General features: G+C 57.7%; 1 protein-coding gene across 3 annotated transcripts in view; it reads right to left on the reverse strand.

Annotated features, from left to right (window-relative positions):
* Positions 1-1,188: 1,188 nt before the first annotated feature.
* SLC29A1 (solute carrier family 29 (equilibrative nucleoside transporter), member 1) overlaps positions 1,189-23,448 on the reverse strand; it is a 22,592-nt gene continuing 332 nt past the window's right edge. Inside the window, exons 1-13 of one of the 3 annotated variants that reach the window (XM_010581161.1) lie at positions 14,579-14,713; positions 8,319-8,401; positions 7,754-7,835; positions 7,314-7,486; positions 6,946-7,085; positions 6,603-6,737; positions 6,336-6,433; positions 5,883-5,973; positions 5,663-5,754; positions 5,414-5,522; positions 3,953-4,038; positions 2,026-2,225; positions 1,189-1,389 (exon numbers count right to left, since the gene is read on the reverse strand). In XM_010581161.1, the coding sequence (XP_010579463.1) occupies positions 1,278-1,389; positions 2,026-2,225; positions 3,953-4,038; positions 5,414-5,522; positions 5,663-5,754; positions 5,883-5,973; positions 6,336-6,433; positions 6,603-6,737; positions 6,946-7,085; positions 7,314-7,486; positions 7,754-7,835; positions 8,319-8,347 (1,347 nt within the window). In that variant the 5' untranslated portion in view covers positions 8,348-8,401; positions 14,579-14,713 and the 3' untranslated portion in view covers positions 1,189-1,277. Of the gene's footprint in view, positions 1,390-2,025; positions 2,226-3,952; positions 4,039-5,413; positions 5,523-5,662; positions 5,755-5,882; positions 5,974-6,335; positions 6,434-6,602; positions 6,738-6,945; positions 7,086-7,313; positions 7,487-7,753; positions 7,836-8,318; positions 8,402-10,088; positions 10,267-14,578; positions 14,714-23,448 lie in introns of those variants that run through there. The other 2 variants (XM_010581164.1, XM_010581163.1) reach the window with 2 other exon arrangements.

Here is a 23,448-nt window from a genome sequence, read left to right on the forward strand (position 1 = left end):
ATGACTGGGGGGCAGAGGGGTGGTGTGTGGGGCGGAGGCCCGCGGGCAGGGTGGTGTAGTTCCCGCCCAGGAGCAGGAGGTGGCACTCCGGCCGTTCCCAGGCACAAGGAAAGCTCCCAGGTGCATGTGCTGCAGGTCACTGCACCCCAAAATACGCAGGTGCATCCCTTCCTTACCAGAGGTGCTGGTGGTCCCTTGGCGTACTCCCTTCCCATGCTGGCCGTGTCCCCGTAGCGGAGAGGCGCTGGGCCTGTCTCTGCAGCGGATGCACACGCGGCTTCGCTGCCTGATGCCGGCTACTGAAGTGCCGGTGCCCACTCCCTTCAGCCCTTGCCCCTCTGCAGCCCTCTCCCCCGTGGCGATGGAGACACACGCATATCCAAAGGGACGTTTTGGTCTTTTTATAGAAAATGGCAACTGTACAGACAGATTTACACAGACAAGGGATGGGAAAGCGAAGGGAGAGGTCAGGCCTCCCCCTGCAGCACAGGTGGGCAGGGAAGGCAGCCTGGCTGGGAAGGGAGTTGCTGCCTCTCGCAGTCCACAATGGGAACCTCCGGTCACACAACCAGGAGGCAGAAAAACAATGGCAGAATCACACACACACAAAAAAAAAAGTAGGGAACAAAGGCAAGAAGAGGGGGAGAAGGTGGGGGGTGGAGACCTCCTCCTCCCGCAGCCTAGCCATGGTGTTGGCTCTCTATGTGGGGAGGACACAGATGTCTATGTCCCTGGGATACTGCTGGGCAGGGAGATGTGCGCCTAGCAGAGAGCAGGTATGGTGAGGCTGGCTGGGGCTCTCCTCCCTGTTTACAAGTCTCACCAGCAGAAGAAGTGTTGAGGCCCCCTGGAAGGAAGGAGACGAGAGCAAGTCCCTAGGCATCTTTGGGACAAGGACAAGAGAGGGAGTAACACTGGATACCAGCCTTCAACTCTGTCAGAGAGGAGGAGGCTGAGAATGGCTTTTGGCCTTGAGCTGGGGAAATTGTACAGCGTGGGAGGCAGCTGGACCTCTGTGAGATCCGGGGGGGTCTTACACACAGCATGGGGAAGAAGAAGGCACATAGGCCTGAAGGCATCACACATCCGAGCATGGCAGGAGCCAGGCCAACCCTGCAGGAGTGGAACTGTCCCTGGGTCTAATGTCCGCCGTGGCAGTGCAATTTGGCAGGGGCAGGCGTGAGGTGTTCATCTCCCCACAGCGCCAAGGTGTCCAGGGCCTTGGAGGAGGATGTAGAGCCATCTCTCGGTGTTCCTGCACCCTCCAGGTGCCTCTGCTAGATGAGAATTCGGAACAGAAAGGAGACAGCAGCTCCTAGGGCCAAGCCGAGCGACAGGAAAAAGGCCATGATGGCTCCAGCTGTCTCTGCTTCTTGGGCAAGCACTTTCCTAGGGGAGAAACAGGTGTCAGACCCATCCTTGGGGATGCGTGCCCCATGCCCTGCTGTGAGTTCAACAGAGAGCTGGGAGGAGGCCACAGAGGAGCCAGAAGCTGTGCTCCTCTGCAGCAGAGGAACAGCAAGAGCAAATCCACCTTGGCTCCAAGAGCCTGCCTCCACATTACAGGCTCGTAAAGAAAGAAAAAGTGCATCAGCCAGGCTGCCCTGAAGCTCCTGGCACCATGGACACCCTTCCCTGACTCCTGCCCCCATGTACTGCTGCCTGCCTGGCTGAGCCCCAGCTGGGCTCCTCATGCTGCCTGTGCTCCTGCGCCAGGCAGGGCTGCTCACCCTGCTGTGGGTGCTGTGCCACACTTTGCTCCCCTCCAGATCCCCGCTGTGTCCAGCCCCTTCCCCAGCATGGCAGGTGGGGGAAATGGAGAGCCCAAACAATAGCTTCCTCATCTCTAGGATATGGAGGCACAAGGCTGGGAGATAGGACACTGGGGTTGTCTTCCCTGAGGTGGTGTGCCTGCATCCCCTTCTCCAGATGACAGAGCTGGGCAGAGCCAGACTCCAAGAGTCATGCTGGGGCTAGCATCTGGGGGTGTAACCAACGCTTCCTCTGTCCCCAGCTCTTACTTACTTGGGCCCGAAGCACATGCAAAGGCTGGCCAGGTAACCATTGGAGATGGAGAAGAAGATCATAAAGATGATGAACCAGGCGTCATGAGAGAATATGACAGGCAGGTAGTCACGGGGGTGCACGTTGCACAGCATGAAAAGAGGGATAAATATAACACGGAGGGCCACCATCACTGGCAGGAGGCAGCTGTCCTTCCCAGGCTGGGAGAAAAACACAGGTCACTGAGCAGTGAGAAGTGGCCATTCCCCATCCCACGGCATGCTGGCAGGGGCTATACAGAGGCTGTCCTTGCTGCACCAGGGCTGCAGAGGAGCCACAGAGATGGCAAAGTTGCTGAGAGACTTTCTCTGCTGCAACAAATCTCAGCATCACCACCTGCTCTAGTAAGGGGGTCCTACTAGGTCTGAAAGTCCTATCCCAGCCGACTTGGACAGCAGCAGCACTAGAGCCAAAATACCGAGCTGAGCTTTTGAGCAACTGCTAAACCCTTGCTGGAAACAACAGGCAGGCAGGAGAGCCTTGTGCACACTCACGCAATCTCCTGCAGCGAACCACCATGCAGGACAAGGCTGGCTGAGGTAAATCCCCTCTGGCACCTCAGGGCCTGCAAACTGGGCTTTAACCAGCTCTTCAGCCTCCTACACCTTCCGCCAGCCAAGTGGGGCAACATCCAGCAATCTGGGAAAGGGATTATGCTGGGGCTGTTTTGGACAGTGCTGGGAAAGGCACAGACCAAGTTACGGTCTCCTCGGATCCTAACAGAGTCCCTGACGTGAGGCTGGGCCAAAGAAGGAGGCATCGTCCCCCTGTGTTGTCCCTGCAACTAGGACCGAGGCAGGCCCCGGTACAAGACGTGCCCGGCTCCATCTAGGGTCCCCTCGATGAGGTGCCAGGTTCACAGATGACAGGGCTCACTGGTCTGGGGTCAGGAGAGACACACAGCTGCCTTGGGAGCTGCTGGGCTGCCATAGCCATGGGACACTTCATGAGCACAGGGGGAAGCTGAGGTTAGGCCAGCTGCCATGTCTGTGGGCAAACTGGCAAGAGCAGCAGCCTCTCCTGCTTGCGGAGGAGAAAAGGAGCGAGCGGGGCCCCAACCAGGGAAATGAGGCCAAAACCGCAGGCAGTCAGACTTTCCACACAGCCTTGTTTTGGAAACATCTACTCTTGGGTCATCCCACCACAGAGGCTGCAGCCTGGACACCAGGCAATGAGGCTCATGGCCAAGGCCAAGGGCACCAGCAGTGATGGCCAGGGCAGAAGCAGCTCCAGGCTGTGGGGAAGCCAGGCCTGGACAGACCCCACAGCACATGGTGCTGAGGAGCTTCTCTAGACAAACAGCCTGAACAATATGGGGAAAACGGCACTTGGAGGGTGGGTGAAGGAGCAGGAAGAGACAGATGGGACAGCCCCCTTCCTCACCCACCCCCATCACAGCTCCCATCACTCAGCCCCAGCAGCTCTGAGCAGGGGAGATGAGAGCGAGGAGACACAGTAGGGGACAGCTCTGGGACCCACATGGCATTGCTCTGCCCTGCTCCCAGGACAAGGCTCTTTAAAGCATCTGTGTCCTGTGCCAAGGCCAGAGGTTTTATTTTAGGCTGCCCTGTCTTTCACCCTTTTTCCCTGCCGCCATCCCGTCTCACTGTTTGCATAGCTGGAGTGAAGGTTTGTTTACAAAGAGGCTGAAATGGAGGAGGCAGCTTCATCCAAGCTGTGCTGAAAGAGAGGTAGGAGGAGGACAGGACAACATTGTGGTTCTCGGCTCTGACCCATAAATCTCTGCTTAGGACTTAAAGCCAAGGCAGGAATCATCTCTGCACCTCCTTCCTGCTCCAAGCCATGGATGGCAGCCCCAATTGCAGCTGTCGCAAAGGGGCCTGGGGATGGAGACTGCCTGGGCGTTTGCTCCCTGCCCCATGCTTACCCATGTGAAGAGAGCAGTGAGACTCCGTCCCGTCCAGTCAAAGATATTAAAGAGGAGGAAGCAGGAGACAGGGATGAAGTAGAGACCTGCAGAAGGGGGAGAAGGTCACTGACGAGCCCAGGGTGACCCAGGGCCTCCCACCAACTGCACGGAGACTGTCTTTCAGGTCTAGGTCCTCCTGGTTTCCCACTAAGGGCTGGAATGGTCTCCCAGCCAGGCCAGTGTCTGCATCCGAACCATCATGCACAGTGGTTTCCTCTTCCCCTCAGGCATGCTGTATTGGATTTGTGTGGCAAGGTTTTGGTAGTGGGGGACCTACAGGAGTGGCTTCTGTGAGAAGCTGCTAGAAGCTTCCACTATGTCCGACAGAGCAAATACCAGCCAGCAATAAGACAGCCCCGCCGCCGGCCAAGACTGAGCCCATCAGCGATAGTGGTAGCGCCTCTGTGATAACATATTTAAGAAAGGAAAAAAGTTGCAACAGGCACAGAAACTGCAGCCAGGGAGAGGAGGGAGAACATGTAAGAGAAACAACCCTGCAGACCCCAAGGTCAGTGAAGAAGGAGGGGGAGGAGGTGCTCCAGGCACCGGAGCAGAGATTCCCCTGCAGCCCATGGGGAAGACCATGGTGAGGCAGGCTGTCCCCCTGCAACCCATGGAGGTCCATGGTGGAGCAGGTATCGACCTGCAGCCCGTGGAGGACCCCACACTGGAGCAGGTGGGTGCCCAAAGGAGGCTGTGACCCTGTGGAAAGCCCACACTGGAGCAGGTTTGCTGGCAGGACTTGTTACCCCACAGGGGACCCATGCTGGAGCAGTCTGTTCCTGAAGGACTGAACCCTGTGGAAGGGACCCATGTTGGAACAGTTCATGAAGAACTGCAGCCTGTGGAAAGAACTCACGTTGGAGAAGTTCGTGGAGGACTGTCTCCTATGGGAGGGACCTCACGCTGGAGCAGGGGAAGAGTGAGGAGTCCTCCTCCTGAGGAGGAAGGATCGGCAGAGACAGTGTGTGATGAACTGACCGCAACCCCCAGTCCCAGTCCTCCTGTGCCACTGGAAGGAGGAGGTCAAGAAAATCAGGAGTGGAGTTGAGCCAGGAAGAAGGGAGCGGTGGGGGGAAAGTGTTTTAAGATTTAGTTTTTATTTCTCATTATCCTACTCTGATTTGATTGGCAATAAATTAAATTAATTTTCCCCAAATCGAGTCTGTTTTGCCTGTGACGGTAATTGGTGAGTGATCTCTCCCTGTCCTTATCTTGACTCACGAGCCTTTCATTATATTTTCTCTCGCCTGTCCAGCTGAGGAAGGGAGTGATACAGCAACTTTGGTGGGCACCTGGAGTCCAGCCAGGGTCAACCCACCACCACACATACCTACTACTTCAAGCCCCACTTTCTTTTCTCCCATTTACCTTGTTTTCAGTTTCCTCCTACTGCACCCCATCTCTGGCCACACTTACCCCATCTGTTTCCTTCTCCGAGGACAGTGGACGCCTTAGCTGTGATGGAAGGAAAGACGCTGATGGTGACAGTGAAGACAAAGCAGACAGACACAGCCATGACCCAGAGCTAGGCAGATGAAAGAAAGAGGCTGGTACCAAACACAGGGCAAGAGACCAGTGCAAGGCTGGTCTCCTCTCCCCATGCTCTCCTCTGTGCCCATCCCCTGATGTGAGGGGCAGGGCAGGGGTTGCTGGCAACTCACAGACCTTCTTAAAAATAGCAATGACTGAGGGCTTCTCATCAGGGTTGTGGATAGGGATGATCTTTGAGTTATTCTGCTCCATCCCATTGGGCTCATCTGCAAGGAAAGACACAAGTAGGGCATAGCAAACCCCAGAAAGCTGAGATTGAATTTAGTCCTGCTGTCTCATTCTTCCTCTCAGCTCTTCCTCTTTTTCCTTCCTCTTCCTCCTCTCAGCCCCTCACCTTTCTTAATCAGGTCTCTCTTGGTCTCCAGCTCTGCATTGTACACACGGTACTCTGTCTTGTCCTTCATGGAGTAGTATCGGAAGAAATCCTGCAGAGAGACAGCCATGGAGAACTCATTCATGCATGAGGAAAGAAGGCTACCAGGGGCTGCGTGGTAATAGCAGATATGGGCAATATGGGCAAATGCAATATGGGCAAAATATGTCTGATATTGATGCTTTCCTGCTCACCCAGGGACTCATTTCCACAGTACCCCAAGGGTACTGGAGTATCTGAGGTGGGAAATATCCCAGAGAGCTCCCTCGGGACATGGGAGAGCTTGCCCTGATCCAGGAGGTGGAGACTGGTAGGAGCCAAGGCTGGGGTGCTAGTGAGCCACAGTCCTTCTGCTGTGATGTGCAAAGGTCCCATGTCCCCACACCCTTCCCCACCAGGACAACAAAGGCTCACCATGCGAGGCAGAAGGATGTAGGAGAAGATTGCCAGCATGATCGCCACACAGGCCGTGGTGAAGTAACCGATGAAGCTCTCAGGTTGCTGGGCGCCAACTGGGAGCACAGGAAGGGAGGAGATGGGGGGGAAAAGGAAGGAGATGATGAGGGCTGAGAGAAGCGAGGCCCCACTGCCATCTCCCACCCTACAGCATGACCCCAGCAGATCCTGCTGACAGCAGTGCTCTGGGAAGGCCCTGTCACCTGCAAGGCAGGGATTACTCACTGGCAATACTGAAGATCATTGCCAAAGCGGCAAAGGTGCCTGCCAAGCCCTGCCCACTCATGACGGGAGCTGTGTAGCTGGCAGGCAGGAGCCCTGCCAGCCCAAAGAGGCTGCTTTGGAGGATGGCGCCAAAGGCTGCGAACGGGAAAGATGAGCAGAAATGAGAAACCAAAGGCAACGATGGACTGCACCTCTGCGGGGAGCCAAGGCTCCTGCCCTGTGAGGCAAGGCAATTCCCCCTCCTCCTTGGCTCTCCCGCAGTGAGGTTCATGCTTTTCTCCCAGAGACATCAGCCCTAGTGATGGGGCTGTGCCCCTTTCCTTCCCTCCACTGCCTCACTCACAGTTGATGAGGATGATGCTGATCATGGTAAACACGAAGAAGGGAAGAGGCTTCATGGCGACCTTCACCATAATCGCAGTAACTAAAAACACCAGCCCAATGGCCACCAGGCTGCCCAAGATGCGGATCTGCTGGGGAATCCTGTAAGAGAGGGTCTCAGTGAGGAAAACCCACCCCCCAAAAGCATGCGAGGCTGACGCCAAGCTCTGCCATGGGCATCCCAGCCAAACCACAGCACAGGAGACCAATGTTTTTGCCTTTGACTTGACTGAACAGGCTGCAGCTTCACCCAGTGCTGGGGCAGGAGGACGGGCCAGGGCTGGGTGGCCCTATGGGGGCTAGTAGGGGCAAGGATGGGGCAAGGCTCACCGCTGATGGATGAAGGAGTTGAGGCAGGTGAAGATGAGGAGGGGCACCATGGCGCAGAGAGTCATGAAGTTATCAAACATGGACTGCAGGTAGGAGGGGGACAAGGCAGCCTCACTGGTCTGGTTCCAGAAGCTGCTCATCTCCTCCGGGTCTGCGAGGCGGCTGATGAAATACTGCGAGAGAAATGGCACGGTGGGGCCGAGGTGCTGCAAGACCTCCCCCCAGCACACTCAGGCCACCCTTGTCTCCCCTCCAACCCCATGCCCAGCCCTCCTGCCACCTCAGCGCCACTCATCCCACCCAGGTCACCCACGCTTCTACCTCCTGCGTGCAAATGAGGGGGCTCTATGCTGTGCTGTGCTGCCACACCTACACCATGGTCCCTAGATGTGATAGGGGACGATTAGTGTCATGGGCAGCAGCAGGAGGGAAGCCCTCACCTCCCTGGCGGTCATGAAGAAATTCCATGGCAGCAGCGTTCCCAGACCAAGGATGAAGAAGATCAGCCAGACAGCCTTGTACCTGTGGAGGGGACACAGCGGTTTGGAGCGGGACACTGGGCAGGGCAGGGGACAGGCATTGCTTCTGACTGTCCCCGTCTCCGCAGTGGAAGGCACCAGGAGGAGGAGGGTGGATGAAATTTATTGCCCTGTCCCTGCCCCACAGCCCCTGCTAGCCTGGGCTGCCAGGAGATGTGGCACTGCAGAGGGGCCATGGGAGGCCCTCCCTGGGAGGGTACAAAGGCAGGGGCAGGCTGGCTGCTCCTCAGCATGTGGCAGAGCTGGGAGGGAGTCACGCTCCCCAGGCGTGTCCCAGTGCCAGGGACTGTTTACAGCCTGTTTGCTATGGAAAAGGTGACAGAGAGAGCATTTCAGGGAAGGGACAGCTCGGTAGCCCAGTGACCATGCAGGAGAGGGAGTCCCCCAGATGCTGGGTCCCCCTGTCCTCCCTCACCTCCTGGTATCCTGGATGTGCCCCAACACCTACACCAGAGCCCGGCATTACCTATCTTGGGGCCCGTCTCTTGCTGTCATCTTGTGCGGCAAGAGTCAGCACAGGTCCCAGCAAGTCTTGTGGCTGCTCTCCGTCTGGAAAGCAAACAGAGGATTTTACAGAGGAGTGAGGGATGCAGGCCAGGCAGTGGCAGTGCTGATTTTAAGCCCCTGGCTGTGCTGCTGGGCAAGTGCTCCACAGCACTGGGAGCCAAACAGAGCCGGCAACTGGTGAGAGCGCAGCGCAGCAGCTTTGGAAACCTGCAGCTCAGAGTCCTTAAGCTGAGGAGCTGTGACACACAACCTTATTCTGCTGGCTGGGGGACACCAGCCTTCCCTCCAAAAGGGAAACCACTTTCCTGAGACGCCCAGGCTGCTCGGTGCCAACTGCCCGCCTGCTCCGCAGCAGGTTCTTAAAGGATTTGTGAGCCTGCAGCTCTCTGCCCCCAATCCTGGGGCTGTGAGCAAAGCATATGCGCACATCCCCCCTGCCCTCCCCACCTCCCTCCAACACCCAGGCACGGCGGCACAAAAGACCCATTTAATTCAGCAGTCTCTCCAGCCAGGACCATGCAAACCCCCCATTTCCAATTCCCGCTTCCCTGGGGCTGTCACAGCCCTTTCCTGGGTCACCTTGGAAAGCCAAGGGCATCCCTGGCACTGCTGTTCCGTCCCCAGTGCCCACTGCTCTTTTTCCCCCCCATCACCACCTACCCAGCCCCTGCCACCGCCCTGGTGTTGCTCCCCCCGCAGACAGCCCCAGAGAAGCAGCCCAGGGAGCCCGGAGAAGGGACCTTCCCTCCCCAGTCCACCCCCCCTTCCTTGGGCAGAGCGGGATTAGCCACCCCGGAGAAGCCACAGGCCTGCCTTGTCCTTTTCCAGTCCGGGCTGCGCAGCATGGGGTGCTCCAGCACCTCTCCCAGGGCTTCATCTGCAGTGGGGCTCCCGGTGCTGAGCCCCTGGCCCCCCCGGGGCATGCCCCTGAGCTGCCAGCATTGCTGCCAGCTACAGCATCCCTGCCTGCACCCTGCCAGGTAGGGCGTGGGAGGAGGCAGGCAGGAAGCAGCATGCTGGGATCTGTAGTCCCTGCCAGCCCCGGCGTGCATTAAAGGCAGCGGAGCCCATCCCTTGTCGCAGGTGCTCGCGTGGTTCTGGGCACAGCTCACCTCCTCCCCTGGTGTGGTCCTGCAGGCTGGGGAGCCTACAGCTATGACGGAGCCAAAACATAGCTGGCAGGATGTGGAGAGGGATTTGGGACGCCCGCTGGCTGCTTGGAAAAGCCAGAGCAGACTGACAGGTACGTCTGTGTGGGACCGAAAGCCCCAACCCGGCAGGCGCCAGCCCATGACACCGGAGCCATCTTCAGCGCTGCTCCCCTGCCTTCCCATGCAGGCAGCTCAGGGTGTGACAGCTCCTCCCTTGACCTTGTGAGCCACTCGGGCTTCCAGAGAAAACGTCCCAAAATCCCCTCCCGGCAGCCTGCCAGTGCTTCTGTGGGCAGGAAATGCCCCAAGCCCTGACCCAGGATTAGCAGGGGGATCTGCAAGTGCAACTGCCACCCCCTCACACACAGAAACCCCACCAGGGCCACTGCTTGTCCCCGAGCGAACAGATCTCTCCCCCAAACAGGTGGGAGAAGCCCAGCTCCCCCAGCAGGTCCCCAGCAAGCCCTCAACATGCTGCCTCTTGCTGAGCCAAGCCCCCAATCCCCCTCCCAGCCCCCCACAGAAGGTCACATTGGTGTCCCAAGAAACGAGGGCAGGGACCAACCCCACAGACATACCTGGGGATGACGGAGCCAGGGAAAGCCCCCTGTTCAGCGTATTTGAAGGCAGCACGGTCCCCCCACTTCCACACCCCCCTGCTCTTGGGGGTAAGTGTCAGGCCCTGGCTCAAGTCACGGGGGCTGGAGACATGTGGGTCTAGTGGCATCCGCAGAGGAGGACAAGAGGTGTCAAGTACCACGGCTGGCACACGGCCTGGGTCCCGCTGCCCAGGCACCTGCCTGCAGCACCCAGGGACGGGAGGAAGGGAAGAGTGTCGTGGAGCAAGTGGCAGGAACCAGGGGCAGCAGGGAGGAGGTGGGGGGGATCGGGGGGTGCCGGGGCAGGGCGCTGCGTGCTCTTCTGCCACGCTGCTTTCCCAGCCGCCTCCTGCTTCCGTCCAGAGAGCTCCCACATCCCTGCGTCAGGAGCCCGACCTCCTCGGCGGGCGCTGCCCGGCTGCCCAGCCGCAGCCTCCTGCCTGCTCTGTTTGTTTTCCGTCTCACTTCACTAAGTGCCTCCTAATTTTTTCCACAAAGAGCCAGTGCCTGCCAAGGGGCGCACGGGTCAGCACTCATTAGAGCAGGAAACGCGTCCAGCCACTGGCTCTTACAAACAACCCTACAACAAACAGAAAAGGTCCCTGCTCCGACCTGGCCACAGCAGCCCTACTGTAAGGGACCAGGGGATGGAGACCACCCTCGAGCCACCAGGCTGGCCCACCACAGCTCTAACCACCTCCTGGAGAAGTCTGCTGATGTTTAGCCTGGCCACCAGCTTGGTGGCTGCACAGCCTGGGGGACAGGGAAAAGGAGAAGCAATACGGGGCCTTGGCTTAAGGACATCAGTTTTGTTCCTGGGCATAGAGCAGTCTGTCTTATCCCCTCGGAAGCCATGTGTAAGCGGAAGGAGCAAGAGTGGGCTTAACAAACCACAGGCTAGGGCCTCTGAGCAGGTACAAAGAAGAGATGGCACAACTTTAATTGTCCATTCACACTACACAAAGGCCTTGAGAGATGCCAAGTGACACCTGCTGTGTTGGGCCATGCACAGTCCCATTGCCAGCCAAGGCCTGTCACCAAAACCACCTAACCTCTGCAGAAAAACTTGCACTGCAGGACAGCCACGCCTGCAGGCAGCCATTTGTCACTGGGATTCAGAGATTTCCATACCTCTCCCTTCCCATGCATTGACTTTTCTCCTGCTTCTGCTGCCTTCACCAAAGGTGAGCACAGCGCTTGATTGCCTTTCCACTCAAGAGAAATTTCATGGTGCCAGATAGGCACGCTATAGGTTTATTCCCAGAAATACCAGCTCTAAAGAAAAGTCCTTTACACCACACCAAGTGTAGCACCGTCCTTGCAGTCCCTAGACAAGGGGCTGCCAGCAGGCCCAATGGCAAGCACCCAGTGTCCTCCAGCTGCCACTTGTAGGGGATCACTTTGTGGGGATAAGGTCAGCACTTCCTCTGAGCACAGCCAAGATGAGGCAGGGCCAGGTGCCTCACCGGGCTTCACCCCATCCCCTACATCCGCTCACCCCCCTGGGCAACACCAGTGCCCTCCCGTCAGGAAGGCTGATCTGGCGGCCCATCGAGGTTTACCTGCGGGCAGGGAACAAGCCCGGCACGAATAAGCGAGTCACATGAAGCCCTGGTGGCTGTGACTCAGCTGGAGGATGGGAAACGCTCCGAGACCACCCATTTCATGAGATTTCATGTCTATGCCCAAACTCTAACCATGTCGCTCACGGGTCCTCCTACCTTCTGCCAGGGTCCAGGGAACCAGCCTCCTGGGCAGCGTCCTGCCTGCCTCCACCTTCAGCCACAAGCTGCAAAGACACGTGCTTGTATTTCACAAGACATATGAGTGTGCATGATTGTGCACCATTACCGTGGCGCTGGGACAAACACCAGCCCTCCCAAAATAAGGGCAGGTACCCTGGGTCAAATCAGAGGCTGGTCTTGCTCAAAAGCTTGGGTAAGAGTGGCACAGTCATATACTAACTCCTCGACTGCTCCCCCAGCCTCCGAGCTGGGAGGGACATGCTGTTCATGTGTTTTGTAGCCCGCAGCAGGTTTCGCTTCTGTGAAATCCCTGCTTCCCCCTCTAACTCGGGAGCTTCTGAGTGAGGGCAGCATCTCTCCCCGTGCAGGGTGTCAGCCTGGGCTCCCTCACCCTTGCTGTCAAAGGGTGGATGAACATTGGAGTGGCTTCTCCATGCCAGCCACTGCTTTACAGGCCTGGATTGTATCCACCCTACAGCACATTTTCAGAGAAATTCTAGCTTACTTAGTCATCCAGGCACAGCTCCACACCTTTGGTCCTCCTTGTTGCTTTCCTCCCAGCCCTCCCTGCCTCCCCTCGACCCTTCCAGAGACACTGGGGCTGGGGACACACAGTGACTGCAAAGGGATGAGATGCCAGTTTGAAGAGCAGCACAAGGCTTTCCTGCTTTGTCACTCACAAAGATGATTCGATGTGTTTTTATGCACACCAAGCTATCCAAAACAGCCACAGGCCTTGCTGTGAGTGGCCGGCTCATTGTGTAATCTTGTTTGCAGATGTGGGGCTCCGACCCCCCCAGTCTATCACTTCATATTTATCTAAACTGAATTTCATCTGCCTACTGCCCAGTGTTGTAATGGTCTTCTGTACTCTTCCTAGCTGGCACTTGTCCCCATGAACCTGAGTAATCCAATCACCTCAGCAAGCCCTGTCATCTCATTGCTCATTCCCTTTTCCAGGTCACTCATGAACACATTGAAAAAACATGGGACCCAATGCAGCGATCTCTTTCCACTGCAAAAACTGACCGCTGACTCCTACACCCTCCTTCCTATTTTCGTACCAATGACGGAACCATGTGAGGACCTTCCCTCTTGACCAGCCAGTTCCCTTAAAAACTGGGCTGAAAGCCCTGGCTGAATGTTTTGTGGGAAGCAGCGTGGGCACCATGAGCCCAGAGTCCCTACGAATCGCTGCCCCAGCTCAGGGGCCCCTCGGCAGGCGCCTCCCCACCAGCCCATAAACCCCATCCCTGTGCACTCGGACACTAGGGACACGCAGCAGATTCAGCAGTCAGCTTTTCCCTGAAGGTCCCTCCAGCCCTTCTTAGAAATGAACATCACATCTTTCCCTCCTCCCAGTCCCCGGGGGCTGGGGCAGTTGTGAATGAATGACTAGAGGCCACATGTGACAGCCAGCTAGTTCACCCTCCCTTTCCTTCTGGTGAATATCGCCTTAGCCTAGCAACTTGTTGCTGTTTAGCTTTTGCTTTATAACTTTTCCTCTGGATGCTCTGAGGAGTCCCCCAAAAGAAGTGGAAGAAACTGCTCGGGCTCTTCTGGAGCGAAGAGAGGCAAAAGCTTCACCTGGACTTCCTGCTATGGCCTCTCTTCCTCCGATCCCCCATCCCTCCAACAGTCTGCAGCAGGCTTCGTACTCCTGGTGTGCTTTGTGAGCAGTTTTCATCAGAGAGCTGATAGCACTTCCTATTATTCTTGTTCTTCTCTATTCTAAGCCCTGCCTCTCTGCAAACAGGCTTGCTGCGCCATCCAATCCCCCCAGAGCTGCTTGCACCTGTGTCCTGAGGGGGGGACCTTAGTCGGGGAGCAGGATGGGGGCATTTCTGCCTCCTCCCTTGCCTTGCTGCCTGCGGACAAACTCCTCTGCATTGCCAGGTCTTGGCAGGCAGAAAAAACCTCCTGCAAGGCAGCCCATGCAGCACCCTCACTCCCCAGAGGTTGAGGATCCCTGGGCAACATTTCTGACTTGCTTCACCTTGCTCCCTCCACTCCTCCATGGGCAAAAGGAGAGGCAGCTCTAGACCCTCTCTGCCTTCAGGCTTGCAAACTCCCCGCAGAGCAGGAGCTACGGAGGCTGTCCCTGCTCCGAGCACCCACCGCCAGCCATTATCTCGGCTGCTGGGTGGTGTGGGGGAGGCGCGGGGGGAGCATCCAGCCCTGCGGTGTGTTTTGAACTGCTCACACCAGCCAGCTGCAAAGTCCCTTATCTGGAGAGTTCAAGGAGCCTTGAGAGGCTCCTCAGGGGCCCTCGCCCCTGGCAGGTAAAGGGACCTGGCCAGGCAGCAAATTCCCCAGGGACCCGGCGGGACTCCCCCAGTGAACAGCACTGTCCCTGAAGGGCTTGCCACCAGTGACTGGGCAGAGCTAGCCCTAAAACTACCCCAGGTAACACAGCTGGGACTCTTCCACCTATCATCAAGTCACACAAGGCCGTGGGCGTGCACCTCCCCATGGGGGCTGCTGAGTGGGTTTCCAGCCCTGACATCTCACTGGCCAAATACCAACAAGGGGGCCTTACCGATGGCAGCCCCATGATGAATGCACACACCTCTGTCCTCAGCACTTGGTGAGTGCCCAAGCCCAGGCACACCTGGTCCCCCGGCCAGAGAAAACCCCTCCAGGCACCCACCCAACCCCCCCAGAGCAGAGATGGGTGCTCCTGCTCAGCGGGGGGACATTTTAATGTCACAGTAAGAAGCTTACCAGAAGGGCAGGTTGGTCCCAGTCCCTTGCTCCTGGTCACTTCAGGCCACGGGACTGCAGGCACGGCGCAGGCTTGGGAGAGGCAGGAAAACCCCTGCAAATATCAGAGCAGCCACCTGCTCCAAGGCCAGTGGTTTGGGGGTGCAGGAGGAGATACAGTGCCCGGGGTGGGCAGGAGCTAAGGGGGGACGTCATTTCTGAGGAGGCGTTAGAGGGGGAGAGATAAGCCACTCTCTGAAGCCTGTTTGCAGAGACAGGATTCGTAGGGGCTCTTCTGAGGAGCTGGTTTCCCTGATGGCACCTGCTCAGGCCGCTGTCCCCGGGGGAAAAGACCATCCCCTCCAAGCTACAACCCTGACCTGCTTCTCGGCAGGCTGGGGAAGGAGGCACGTTTCTCTAGGGCTAGGTTTGCACTCCATTTGTTGGAAATTTAGAAAAATAAAGTCCCTTTATCCCAAGAGCAGAGGGAGGGATTTGCTCAGGGTTCCCCTCAATGCAGCTGCCGAAAACTCCAAAATCACACAGAAACCCCCCCTCGAGGACCTGGACCGTGCCTGCAGGCAGCTTTCAGCACCTCCAGGGGCTGCCTGGAGGTGGGGAGGTGTGGGGTGATGACCCACTAAGGGCAGGCACAAAGGCTCACACCAGGCTCAGGCCACCTGGCCATGGCTTCCCTTGGGACCGCCATGGATTTGGGGAGAGCCCAGGAATGCCTCCCCCCAGACCTTGATCCTTGCCCGGCATCCTCTGCAGCTGGTAGCCCCCTGCAGCCCAGGTCCGCAGGGCTGGTCTGAGCCCCCCAGGGGTGCTGGTGTGGCCGGCGGAGGTGCTGCCTGGCTCTGCCCGGGGGCCGCAGGGAGGAGGCATGCTGCGGGAAGGGGTGCTCCCCCAGGGTTGGCCTGGGGGCCGCAGCAGGAAGAGGCACAATGGGAGGAAGCTACATTTCTGCTTCCTGATGGAGAAAACCCTACAGGACCCCTGGGGAGAACAACCAGACACCATTAATGTAAAAATCAGCTGGGAGCACAAAGAGCAGCCAGAGGCAGCCCCAAGTCGGGAGCAGGTCCTCCTTGCACAGAGGAGCCTGGGGCTTGGTGCAGCTGTGGCACAGGCCACCACATACCAGGACAGCCACACATGGAGGACAGAGGAAATCCCAACCATGCCACAACACAAGGCACGGCTCCTGCCTGCCCCCAGCCTGGCTCTCCCGAAAGCAGGTGACACTCCTTATTTCCACCCAGTTGGGTGGGGAGAGGGATACTCCCTGGTGGGCTGGGGCAGTGCTTAGGTAAGACTCCCTGGGGCATGGCTGCCAGATGCATCTCTTTTGCTTTAGCAGCTTCCCCCCCCCGCAGTCAGGCTCAGCCTTGCTCAAGAGGAAATGCTGTCTGTACAGATGATATCTTGGTTGGCCGCACCTTGGGCAGCAGCAACAGCACTGGAGGGATGGACTGAGCTTATGGGACTTTGTCCCCATTTCCCCTCATGTCTGCAGCTGAAAGGAGTGAAGGTGAGACCCGTAAAGAGGCAGCACACAGCAAGACAGGACAAGAACAAAACAGCTCATGGCCAGAGAAGTCTGAAGATAAGGACTCAATGAATGTATGGGAAGAAACCCAAGAGATAAGAGTCCCACAGCCAGGGAATGAAAGAGGGGCAAGATGAGTTCCTCTATACCCTGTCTTCTCCTGGGCTTGGTAGGGCTGTATCTACCAGCAACACATGGCTACCCCGAGGTCACTGCTCAGAGAACAGTAATGGAAGGGAAGAGCAGAACTGCACAAGGCCACCTGCCATTGGTGGCCCCCAGGGTGCTAGGATGGAGAGTGGAGAGGATTCCTCCTTCCATTGCTTCACGTTCCTGGCCCCGGGACTGAGCTCACAGCTGGCAGACCCAGGAAGGAGTCAGGCCAGGAATGACACAAGGGAGCTGACCAGGGAGCAACCTGCAGTGAGGGGCTGGGGGAGAAGGATGGGGACAGCTTATGTTGTGGCCAGGAGGTCCTCAAAACAGCCCTGCAGTGAAATCAGGCTGTGAAATCATTGGAAAGTTCAAAAGCCCCTCTAAATCCTTCCCCAGGCTATGCACAGAGCCCCCTCTACGCACAGAGCCCCCAGCGGAGGAGGCTTGGAGGGCTCGACTCAACTCCAAACATACTCCCCCACCCCAAATGCCACTCTGCACTTTACAGGGGCTCCTCTCCCCCAGGAGGACCCAAGCCCAGGACTCGCTTGCTTGTCCCCAAAACAGGGCTGCTTCTGGAAGGGCAGGAACACCTGGCAGTCAACCAGCAGACAAATCACCTGCCCAGAGCAGCTCCCGACCACCTTCCACACCCCAGGGCATGTTTGCCTCCCGGGGGGGAGAGCCTCAGAGCTCCTTCCAGCTCTGGCTCCTTCCAGTCTGGAGCTGGTGCTGGATGCAAAAGGCACAGAGCTTGCAGCAAGCAGGACCCTCAGCCAGCAAGAGCTGCCCGCACCCAGCGGGAGCTGCTGAACCACATGCACCTGGGCTGCGCTGCCCCCTTGGCCTGAGCCCCCCAAGCAGGTGAGAGAGCATCCCCGGGGCTGGATGGAGTGAGCCTTGCCCCTGCACCCAGAGGACTCGGCAGAGGGGCTGCAGCAGGCTGCCAGCCCTGCTGGGGGGCTGGCACAGGGGCAGAGCTCGTCTTGCCCCCACTCAGCAATTTTTCAGAAGTTGGTTGGGGCTGCACAGCTGCTTCCAATTTGGGGGGGGGTGGAGGAATGAAACCAGAGCCACAATATGATCTTCCCCCGGCGTCACCATCTCCCCAGCTCCCAAAATTTTGAGAGGCGTTTCCTCCCCACTGATCAGTGATCAGCAGCCACCCAGCAGAAGCTGGGACATATACGCAGAGGCCAACCACCGCCGGGCCTGCGGCGGGTTGAGGTTGGCTCTATTCTCTGCATGTCAGCTGTGCCCGGTGGCTGGGACAGAAACCCAAGGGCTATTTTGGGTCCCTGCAGACCAAGCGGAGTTTCCCTTGTAGGCCAGCTCAGGAACAGGGGCCCTGGCTGACCGCTGCTTTTGGCACGAAATGTCTGCAGCTCTACTGGGAAAGGGGATGGTGGGCAGGGAAGCAGGTTTTGGTGCCGACCACAGTCCTGCACAGTCTCTCTGCCAGCCGCCTGTCCTGTCAAGATCCCACTCGCTGCCCAGACAGCTGCAGCATCTCACAAACCCTGAACTGGCTTCAGCTGCTAAATGCAGCCATTTCATAATGGACAGGGGTACGGCAGCTCTGCTCTAGGAGACTGGGCATGTCTGTCACCCCCTCATCCCCACACCCCCTTTGTCCCAGCTAAGGGGCACCCCATGATCCCCAGAAAAAAAGGAGGGAGAAGGGATTGATGCCCTGGCTAGGTCTGCTCCCCTCATGTGCCCAAAGCCAGTCACTTCCAAAGTTGCAGCCATCTCCGAGCAGTGGGGCAAAGCCGTCCCCACAAGTCCTAGGAGTTGGGGGGACTCGAGGAGCCACACATGCCTGCACACTTCCCAGCTGATTTTAAATTAGGCTGAGGGGAAGACGCTGGGCTTGCCATGTCCTAGCTCTGTGGCAGCTCCAGAAGAGCCGTGTGGGCAGCACATGGTCTGCACCGAGGAACGGAAAGCCAAAGTGGCAGCACGCCATCAGCAGCGCAGAGCAAGCAAAGGACTTGGAGTAAACACCCAGGGTGGAAACGCCACCTCTGGTACCCTCTTCCCTCCTCCCTGAACAACTCAGCTTGCCCAAACGCCCTGGCAGGACTCAGGTCTCAAATGTGGAGCCAGAGTAAGGCTTGAGGCGGGCACCTCCTTCAGAGGGAGTAAGTCAGAGCCCGAACCTCCCACTCTCGGCACTGTCCTCAGCTAACCCGCAGCAAACAGGAAAACTTTTATGTGAGTAGGATCAGGCAGGGAAAGCCAACAGGAGGTGGGGAGCTCACTCCTGTGTCTGCCCAAACCCCAGCAAAACAGACTCCCTCATGACCGACAATAATAAGCCTAGCTGCAAGTCAGAAAAGGGCAAGTCACATCCCTTCCAAATCCTAACCTGCAGATGCTGCTGCATCCATGCAACCAGTCAACGCATGGTGTGCCACAGCCATGAGGTCCCAGGCTGCAAGGGACCATGAGCATCCTCAGGGATGCCTCAGGTAGGCATGGAGAGCCCCACCTGAGTGCTTTGCTCGTGCTGAAACAGTGCTTTGGAGAGGTTGGTGTCAGCTTGCAGACTCCGACAGCATCCCAGCCTCCCCCACCTTAATCTGGGGAGCAGAGGAGACAAGGGCAGCTCTGACACTCCCTGCTGGAAGATCCAAGGGTACCATAGCCTCCATCAGAGTGAGCTGGCCATCCAGCAAGGTGTCTTGCCAGAGCTTGCCCGAGTGCCTGAACATGCTGGGATGCCGATGCACTCCCACGGTGATGCCAGGTGATAGGGAGCCCAGGGGCTGAGCCCTGCTGAAGCAATCCCTTTCTGGCACATTGCATCCTCCTTGCAGCCACTGGGGGAGGAAGAGAGGGACAGCTGGTGGTGGACAACTTGTGTTTGTTTATCAACAGCCAGGCAATTTACTGCTGGGCTTTGTTTCTGTTCAAAGGCTCCTCTTTTGGAGCAAGCCTAGCTGCAGAGCCCAGGCAGGGGGAGCGCAGGGCCCTACGGCAGCTCCCTCAATCCCCCACGAGGCATAGCTCCTGCCCTGCATCGCCCGGGCACCGCGTACCCACTGCCTGCGGGGTAACAGCCCTGTCCAGGAACATGCTGACAGATCAATACCCTGATGTGGTTCACCACGCATTCACACCAACCTTGTATTGCCACAAGGAGTGAGTGTGAAGACAGGAACGAGAAGTTGCAGGGGAGGGTGGATCGCTTCTTAACAGCTTGGTTGTGTTGCCATTGGTCTGCCTCCTCCCATGGTTAATGGATAATGCTCCTAATCTCGTCAGGATGGTGTGGAGACCTACCCAACCCTGCTGGCCTCAGCCACAGCCCAACACCTACAAACCCTGATGGGCTGAAAGCACTGCACTCCCTGTGTGCATCCTGCGGCAGTGGGCTCCCTGAGAGGGCAGAGGTTCCATCCAGAGCAAATACCATTGGGGAGCTCATCCACAGCACCGAGGGAGGATATCTCAGGCAAAAAAATGGAATTGCCTTCAACTTGGTCCTGAGGCCAGGAAAAGACAAGGCCTGTCAAAGGCAGGGCAGGCAGCTCCTTTAACCCTGAGCCCCTGGCCAGGACCAAGAAGCGAGCTGTTCCACCAGTCCCTCCTGCCTCCCCGAGTTGTTCTCCAGGGGTAAGCCCCAAGCCTAGAATGAGGGAGCTCCTCTCACAAGGGTTTTCCATGAGCAAACCTTTAGCAAAACTCAAATGGGGCTGCCCACCCCAAAGCCCTCACCCTCTTCGAGCTCCTCCAGGTGAGCCGGCCCTCAGCCGCATCTGTAAATTGGCTCCCTATCCCTGCATGGCATCAGTGTGGCTGTGCTAGGTGTGATGAACCAGACAGAGGCAAGGACCACACTCGGAGCCACAGCATGGGCAGCAGCAGGAGAAACCAAGTGGGGTGGCCCAGGCAGGACGCCCCTCTCCCCAGCAGTCTTGCAGGAGGCTGGGGCCATTTCAGGGGCAGTCTGGGGGTGCTGGTACACATTCAGGTTGATGGCTTGCCCTCGGCACAGCAAGGCTGATGACCCAGTACCTGCAGCCTCAGTACATGGCCAGAGCAGGATGCTCGCCAGGCAGGAGGCTGACTGCATGACCCTCTGGTTCTGCCGCTGCTCCCGACCTAGCCACATCCCTCCCAGCCTTGCTCTTCTCCACCTCCAGCCCCTTCCTGCCTCCTCCCTCTGCGACTTCCCAGTCAGCTCACTCCATGAATTTCCAGCTGGAAATTTCACAGCGAGGTGCTTTCCCATCAGACAAGTCCTAAAGGAAATGAACTAAAGCAAATCCCACTGGCAGTGGTGTGGTAGGAAGAAGGCAAGAAGGCTCTGTGGAAATCTGCCTGATTTCCTGCTGGCTTCTTCTGCATGCACCAGCAGGCAGGCAATAGGTCTCTGCTCCCCTTTGGCCTCAAAAAAAGCTGGTCTCCTGGAGATGAAGCCTGACTGTGCTTACCCACAACTTAACTAAGAGGCTGAAAGAGCGCCTTGAGCACTGCACCCAGAATGCCAGGCTCACTGATTTGTGTCACGGATGGTGCCATGCACACCCAGTGCTTTGAGCCTCCCCTTTCTCAGGGATCGGTGAGACCAGGGAAAAGCCTGCTCCAAGCCAGAGCAGGACCAAAGTGTCACAAAGTGATGTTCTTCACACCACCAGCATCAGCAATGAAGCTACAAAGGGCTAGCACTATCCCTACACAACAGCTTCCCTTGTCTCATGAGAGCAACAGCCCTTGTACGTGTTCTTCACACAGCAGCACAGCTCCTCTCCCACACGGGGACCTCAGAGCCCACATACAGCCAATCCCCTGACCAGGTCTGCAAGGTCTGGAGTGGGAGATGGGGTGCAGTGCTGCACTGCAACCTCAGCTGGCGGCAGTGGGGTCCCTCCGGACCATACAACCTGATGTAACCAAACCCATCCAGGATTGGCCCCTACTCCACACACTTGTTTCCCCATCCCATGTCTTGCACACCGTTAACTTAGGAAGCACTTAGTCTTTACTGCACTGCTCAATCAAATCCTAATAGCTGTGTGGCTGTTAAAATCCTGACTCCTGCCTATCTGCAAATGCCTGTAGCTCACTCTGCATAGTGCTTTGTGCCTGAGGTTGCTGGCAGCGGAGTACAAGTTAGCATGGAGATGCAACTCCGAGAGCTTGTGGTCCTGCAGTCCCAGTGCTGGGCTGCCAGGCGTCACACAGAGCAGAGCTACATGCTGGGGAGGCTAAGGAAGGCGCAGGGAGGTGAGCAGTTTGCACTGTGGGATCACTACTGAGCTGGCAAGGACTGCAAGCAAACAGCACTCTGCTGATAAGAGTGGGTGTTGCAGCTTCCTTAACACTTGCCAAGGACCTGGACGTTATGCTGGACGAAAACAACTGAGATCTACAACTGTCCTAGAGGAAGCACTGGAGGCTGCTTGCTGGCTTCCCAAAGCCCATGCCTGGTGCCTTCCCATCTGGACAGGGCAGGCGGGTGCTCCTGGGCTCCCTCTGGCCCAACGGGCCAGTCCCCAGCCCTGCCTCCGCCAGTGGAGCTGGGATTGGAGCCAGGCAGAGCGAGGAAGGTGCAGCACAGGAGTGGGTGAATGGGTGCCTTGTCCTCCGCACCCTGGCTTGCCCCCAGCCCACAACAAGGAGGGAGACAGGTCAGGCCAGGGCAAGAACAAAGCCCATGGCTCATCTTCAAAGAGGAAGAGGCTCATTAATACCTCCCAGCCCAAGATAATGAGAGCAGGGATGCCATGATGGGGAAATGATGCTAGTACTTAATTATGCAGCTTGGGGAGGAAAGGAGAAGAGGCACAACTGCAGGATGAAGGTGACACCCTGCCCTGTGTGCTGGCAGTACATTTGCTGGTTCAGGCTGGAGTGAATTTATTCATCTTCTTCACTCCACGTACCTGGTACAGCATAGGCCCTCGCCTCTTGTCTGTGCTAGCTGGGGGGGAACAGCCACTCCACAAACCATCTTCTGGGACCTACGTTACAGCCCTCAGTGCTGTATAGAAACTGCCCCTGCTCTGTGAAGACCCTCTCAGTGAGCCAAGAGCAAGCCTACCTGTCTTTTTCAGGAGCAAAAGGCAACGGCGGGAGCAGGAGTGCTCCGGTGCCCACACTGCACTGACACTGTATCAATGGCTCATGAGCCACACTCAGACAATCAGTGAGCCCGAGAGAAAAAGATCCCTGCCTAGTCACATCCTGAGACAGCTTTGTAGTGAAGGCAGGCTCAAGGAAGCCCAAGGCTGTCTGGCAGCTCGCAGGGGCTGGCCAGCGGAAACGATGCCGCCAAGCCGGGATGCAGTGCAGGAGGGGAGTGGGATTTCCCATGTCGGCATTCACAGAAGTCTCTCAATTGCGTCGGCTCACAACAGGCAACTGAGGGGCCATCGGGCTGCTTCCTGCTTCAGAGCAGCCGGGAAGCACATCCAGCTGTGGCCAACAGCTGCATGAATTCCTCGTGCAGCCCCTAGCCCTGGGGAATCTACTGGGTTCAAGGATACAGGCTCACTTGTCTGCAATCCCACACCCCGGGCCTTGGCCGCTGCTGCCTTCCCACACAGCCCGCAGCTCCACAGCCCGTTCCCAAGAGGCAGATGGGAGCGCTGGTGAGTACAGGCAGGGACTGTGTTGGTCTGGCAGTATTAGCACTAGCAGGGGTGTGAGGCTCAGATTTAACTACAGGGGTGGGGAGGACAGCAGAAAAGGGCTCCCCACAGAGCCCTCAGCACTCTTGCCTGGACCGGGCTCTTGAGCTTGCTCCTGAATGGGTTTGCTCAGGACCAGAAAGAAACGCTTACTGAAACCTTCCACAGTGTCCCACAGCCAGCTGGGAGCATCTTCTTGAGCAGGACCTGCAGCAACCCCAGCGCAGCAGCTTTGCCACCAGCCAAGGGGGCTCTGCCCCGCTGCTTGCACAGCAGTACATGGCGCCCAGCCCACGTGCTTTCCAGTGGGTCCTTGCAACGCGGGTTCGGCTGCAGCACGCCAGCAGCTGCTGTCGCGCACCCACCCGAGTGCTTGGCACAGATGCGCATCGCCGCAGCCGGAGGACCACTGCACAAACCCCTCGGTGAAGTCCTGCATCCCAGGTGTCAGAGCATCACCGCGCTTCGTGCCCCCAAAACCGCATACTCTTCCCCCAGCAGTAACTACAAAAGGGGATTTGGAGATGCAGTGAGAGGCAGCG

The sequence above is a fragment of the Haliaeetus leucocephalus genome, unplaced genomic scaffold (assembly GCF_000737465.1).
Source record: "Haliaeetus leucocephalus isolate CR32 unplaced genomic scaffold, Haliaeetus_leucocephalus-4.0 Scaffold752, whole genome shotgun sequence".
Classification (NCBI taxonomy): domain Eukaryota; kingdom Metazoa; phylum Chordata; class Aves; order Accipitriformes; family Accipitridae; genus Haliaeetus; species Haliaeetus leucocephalus.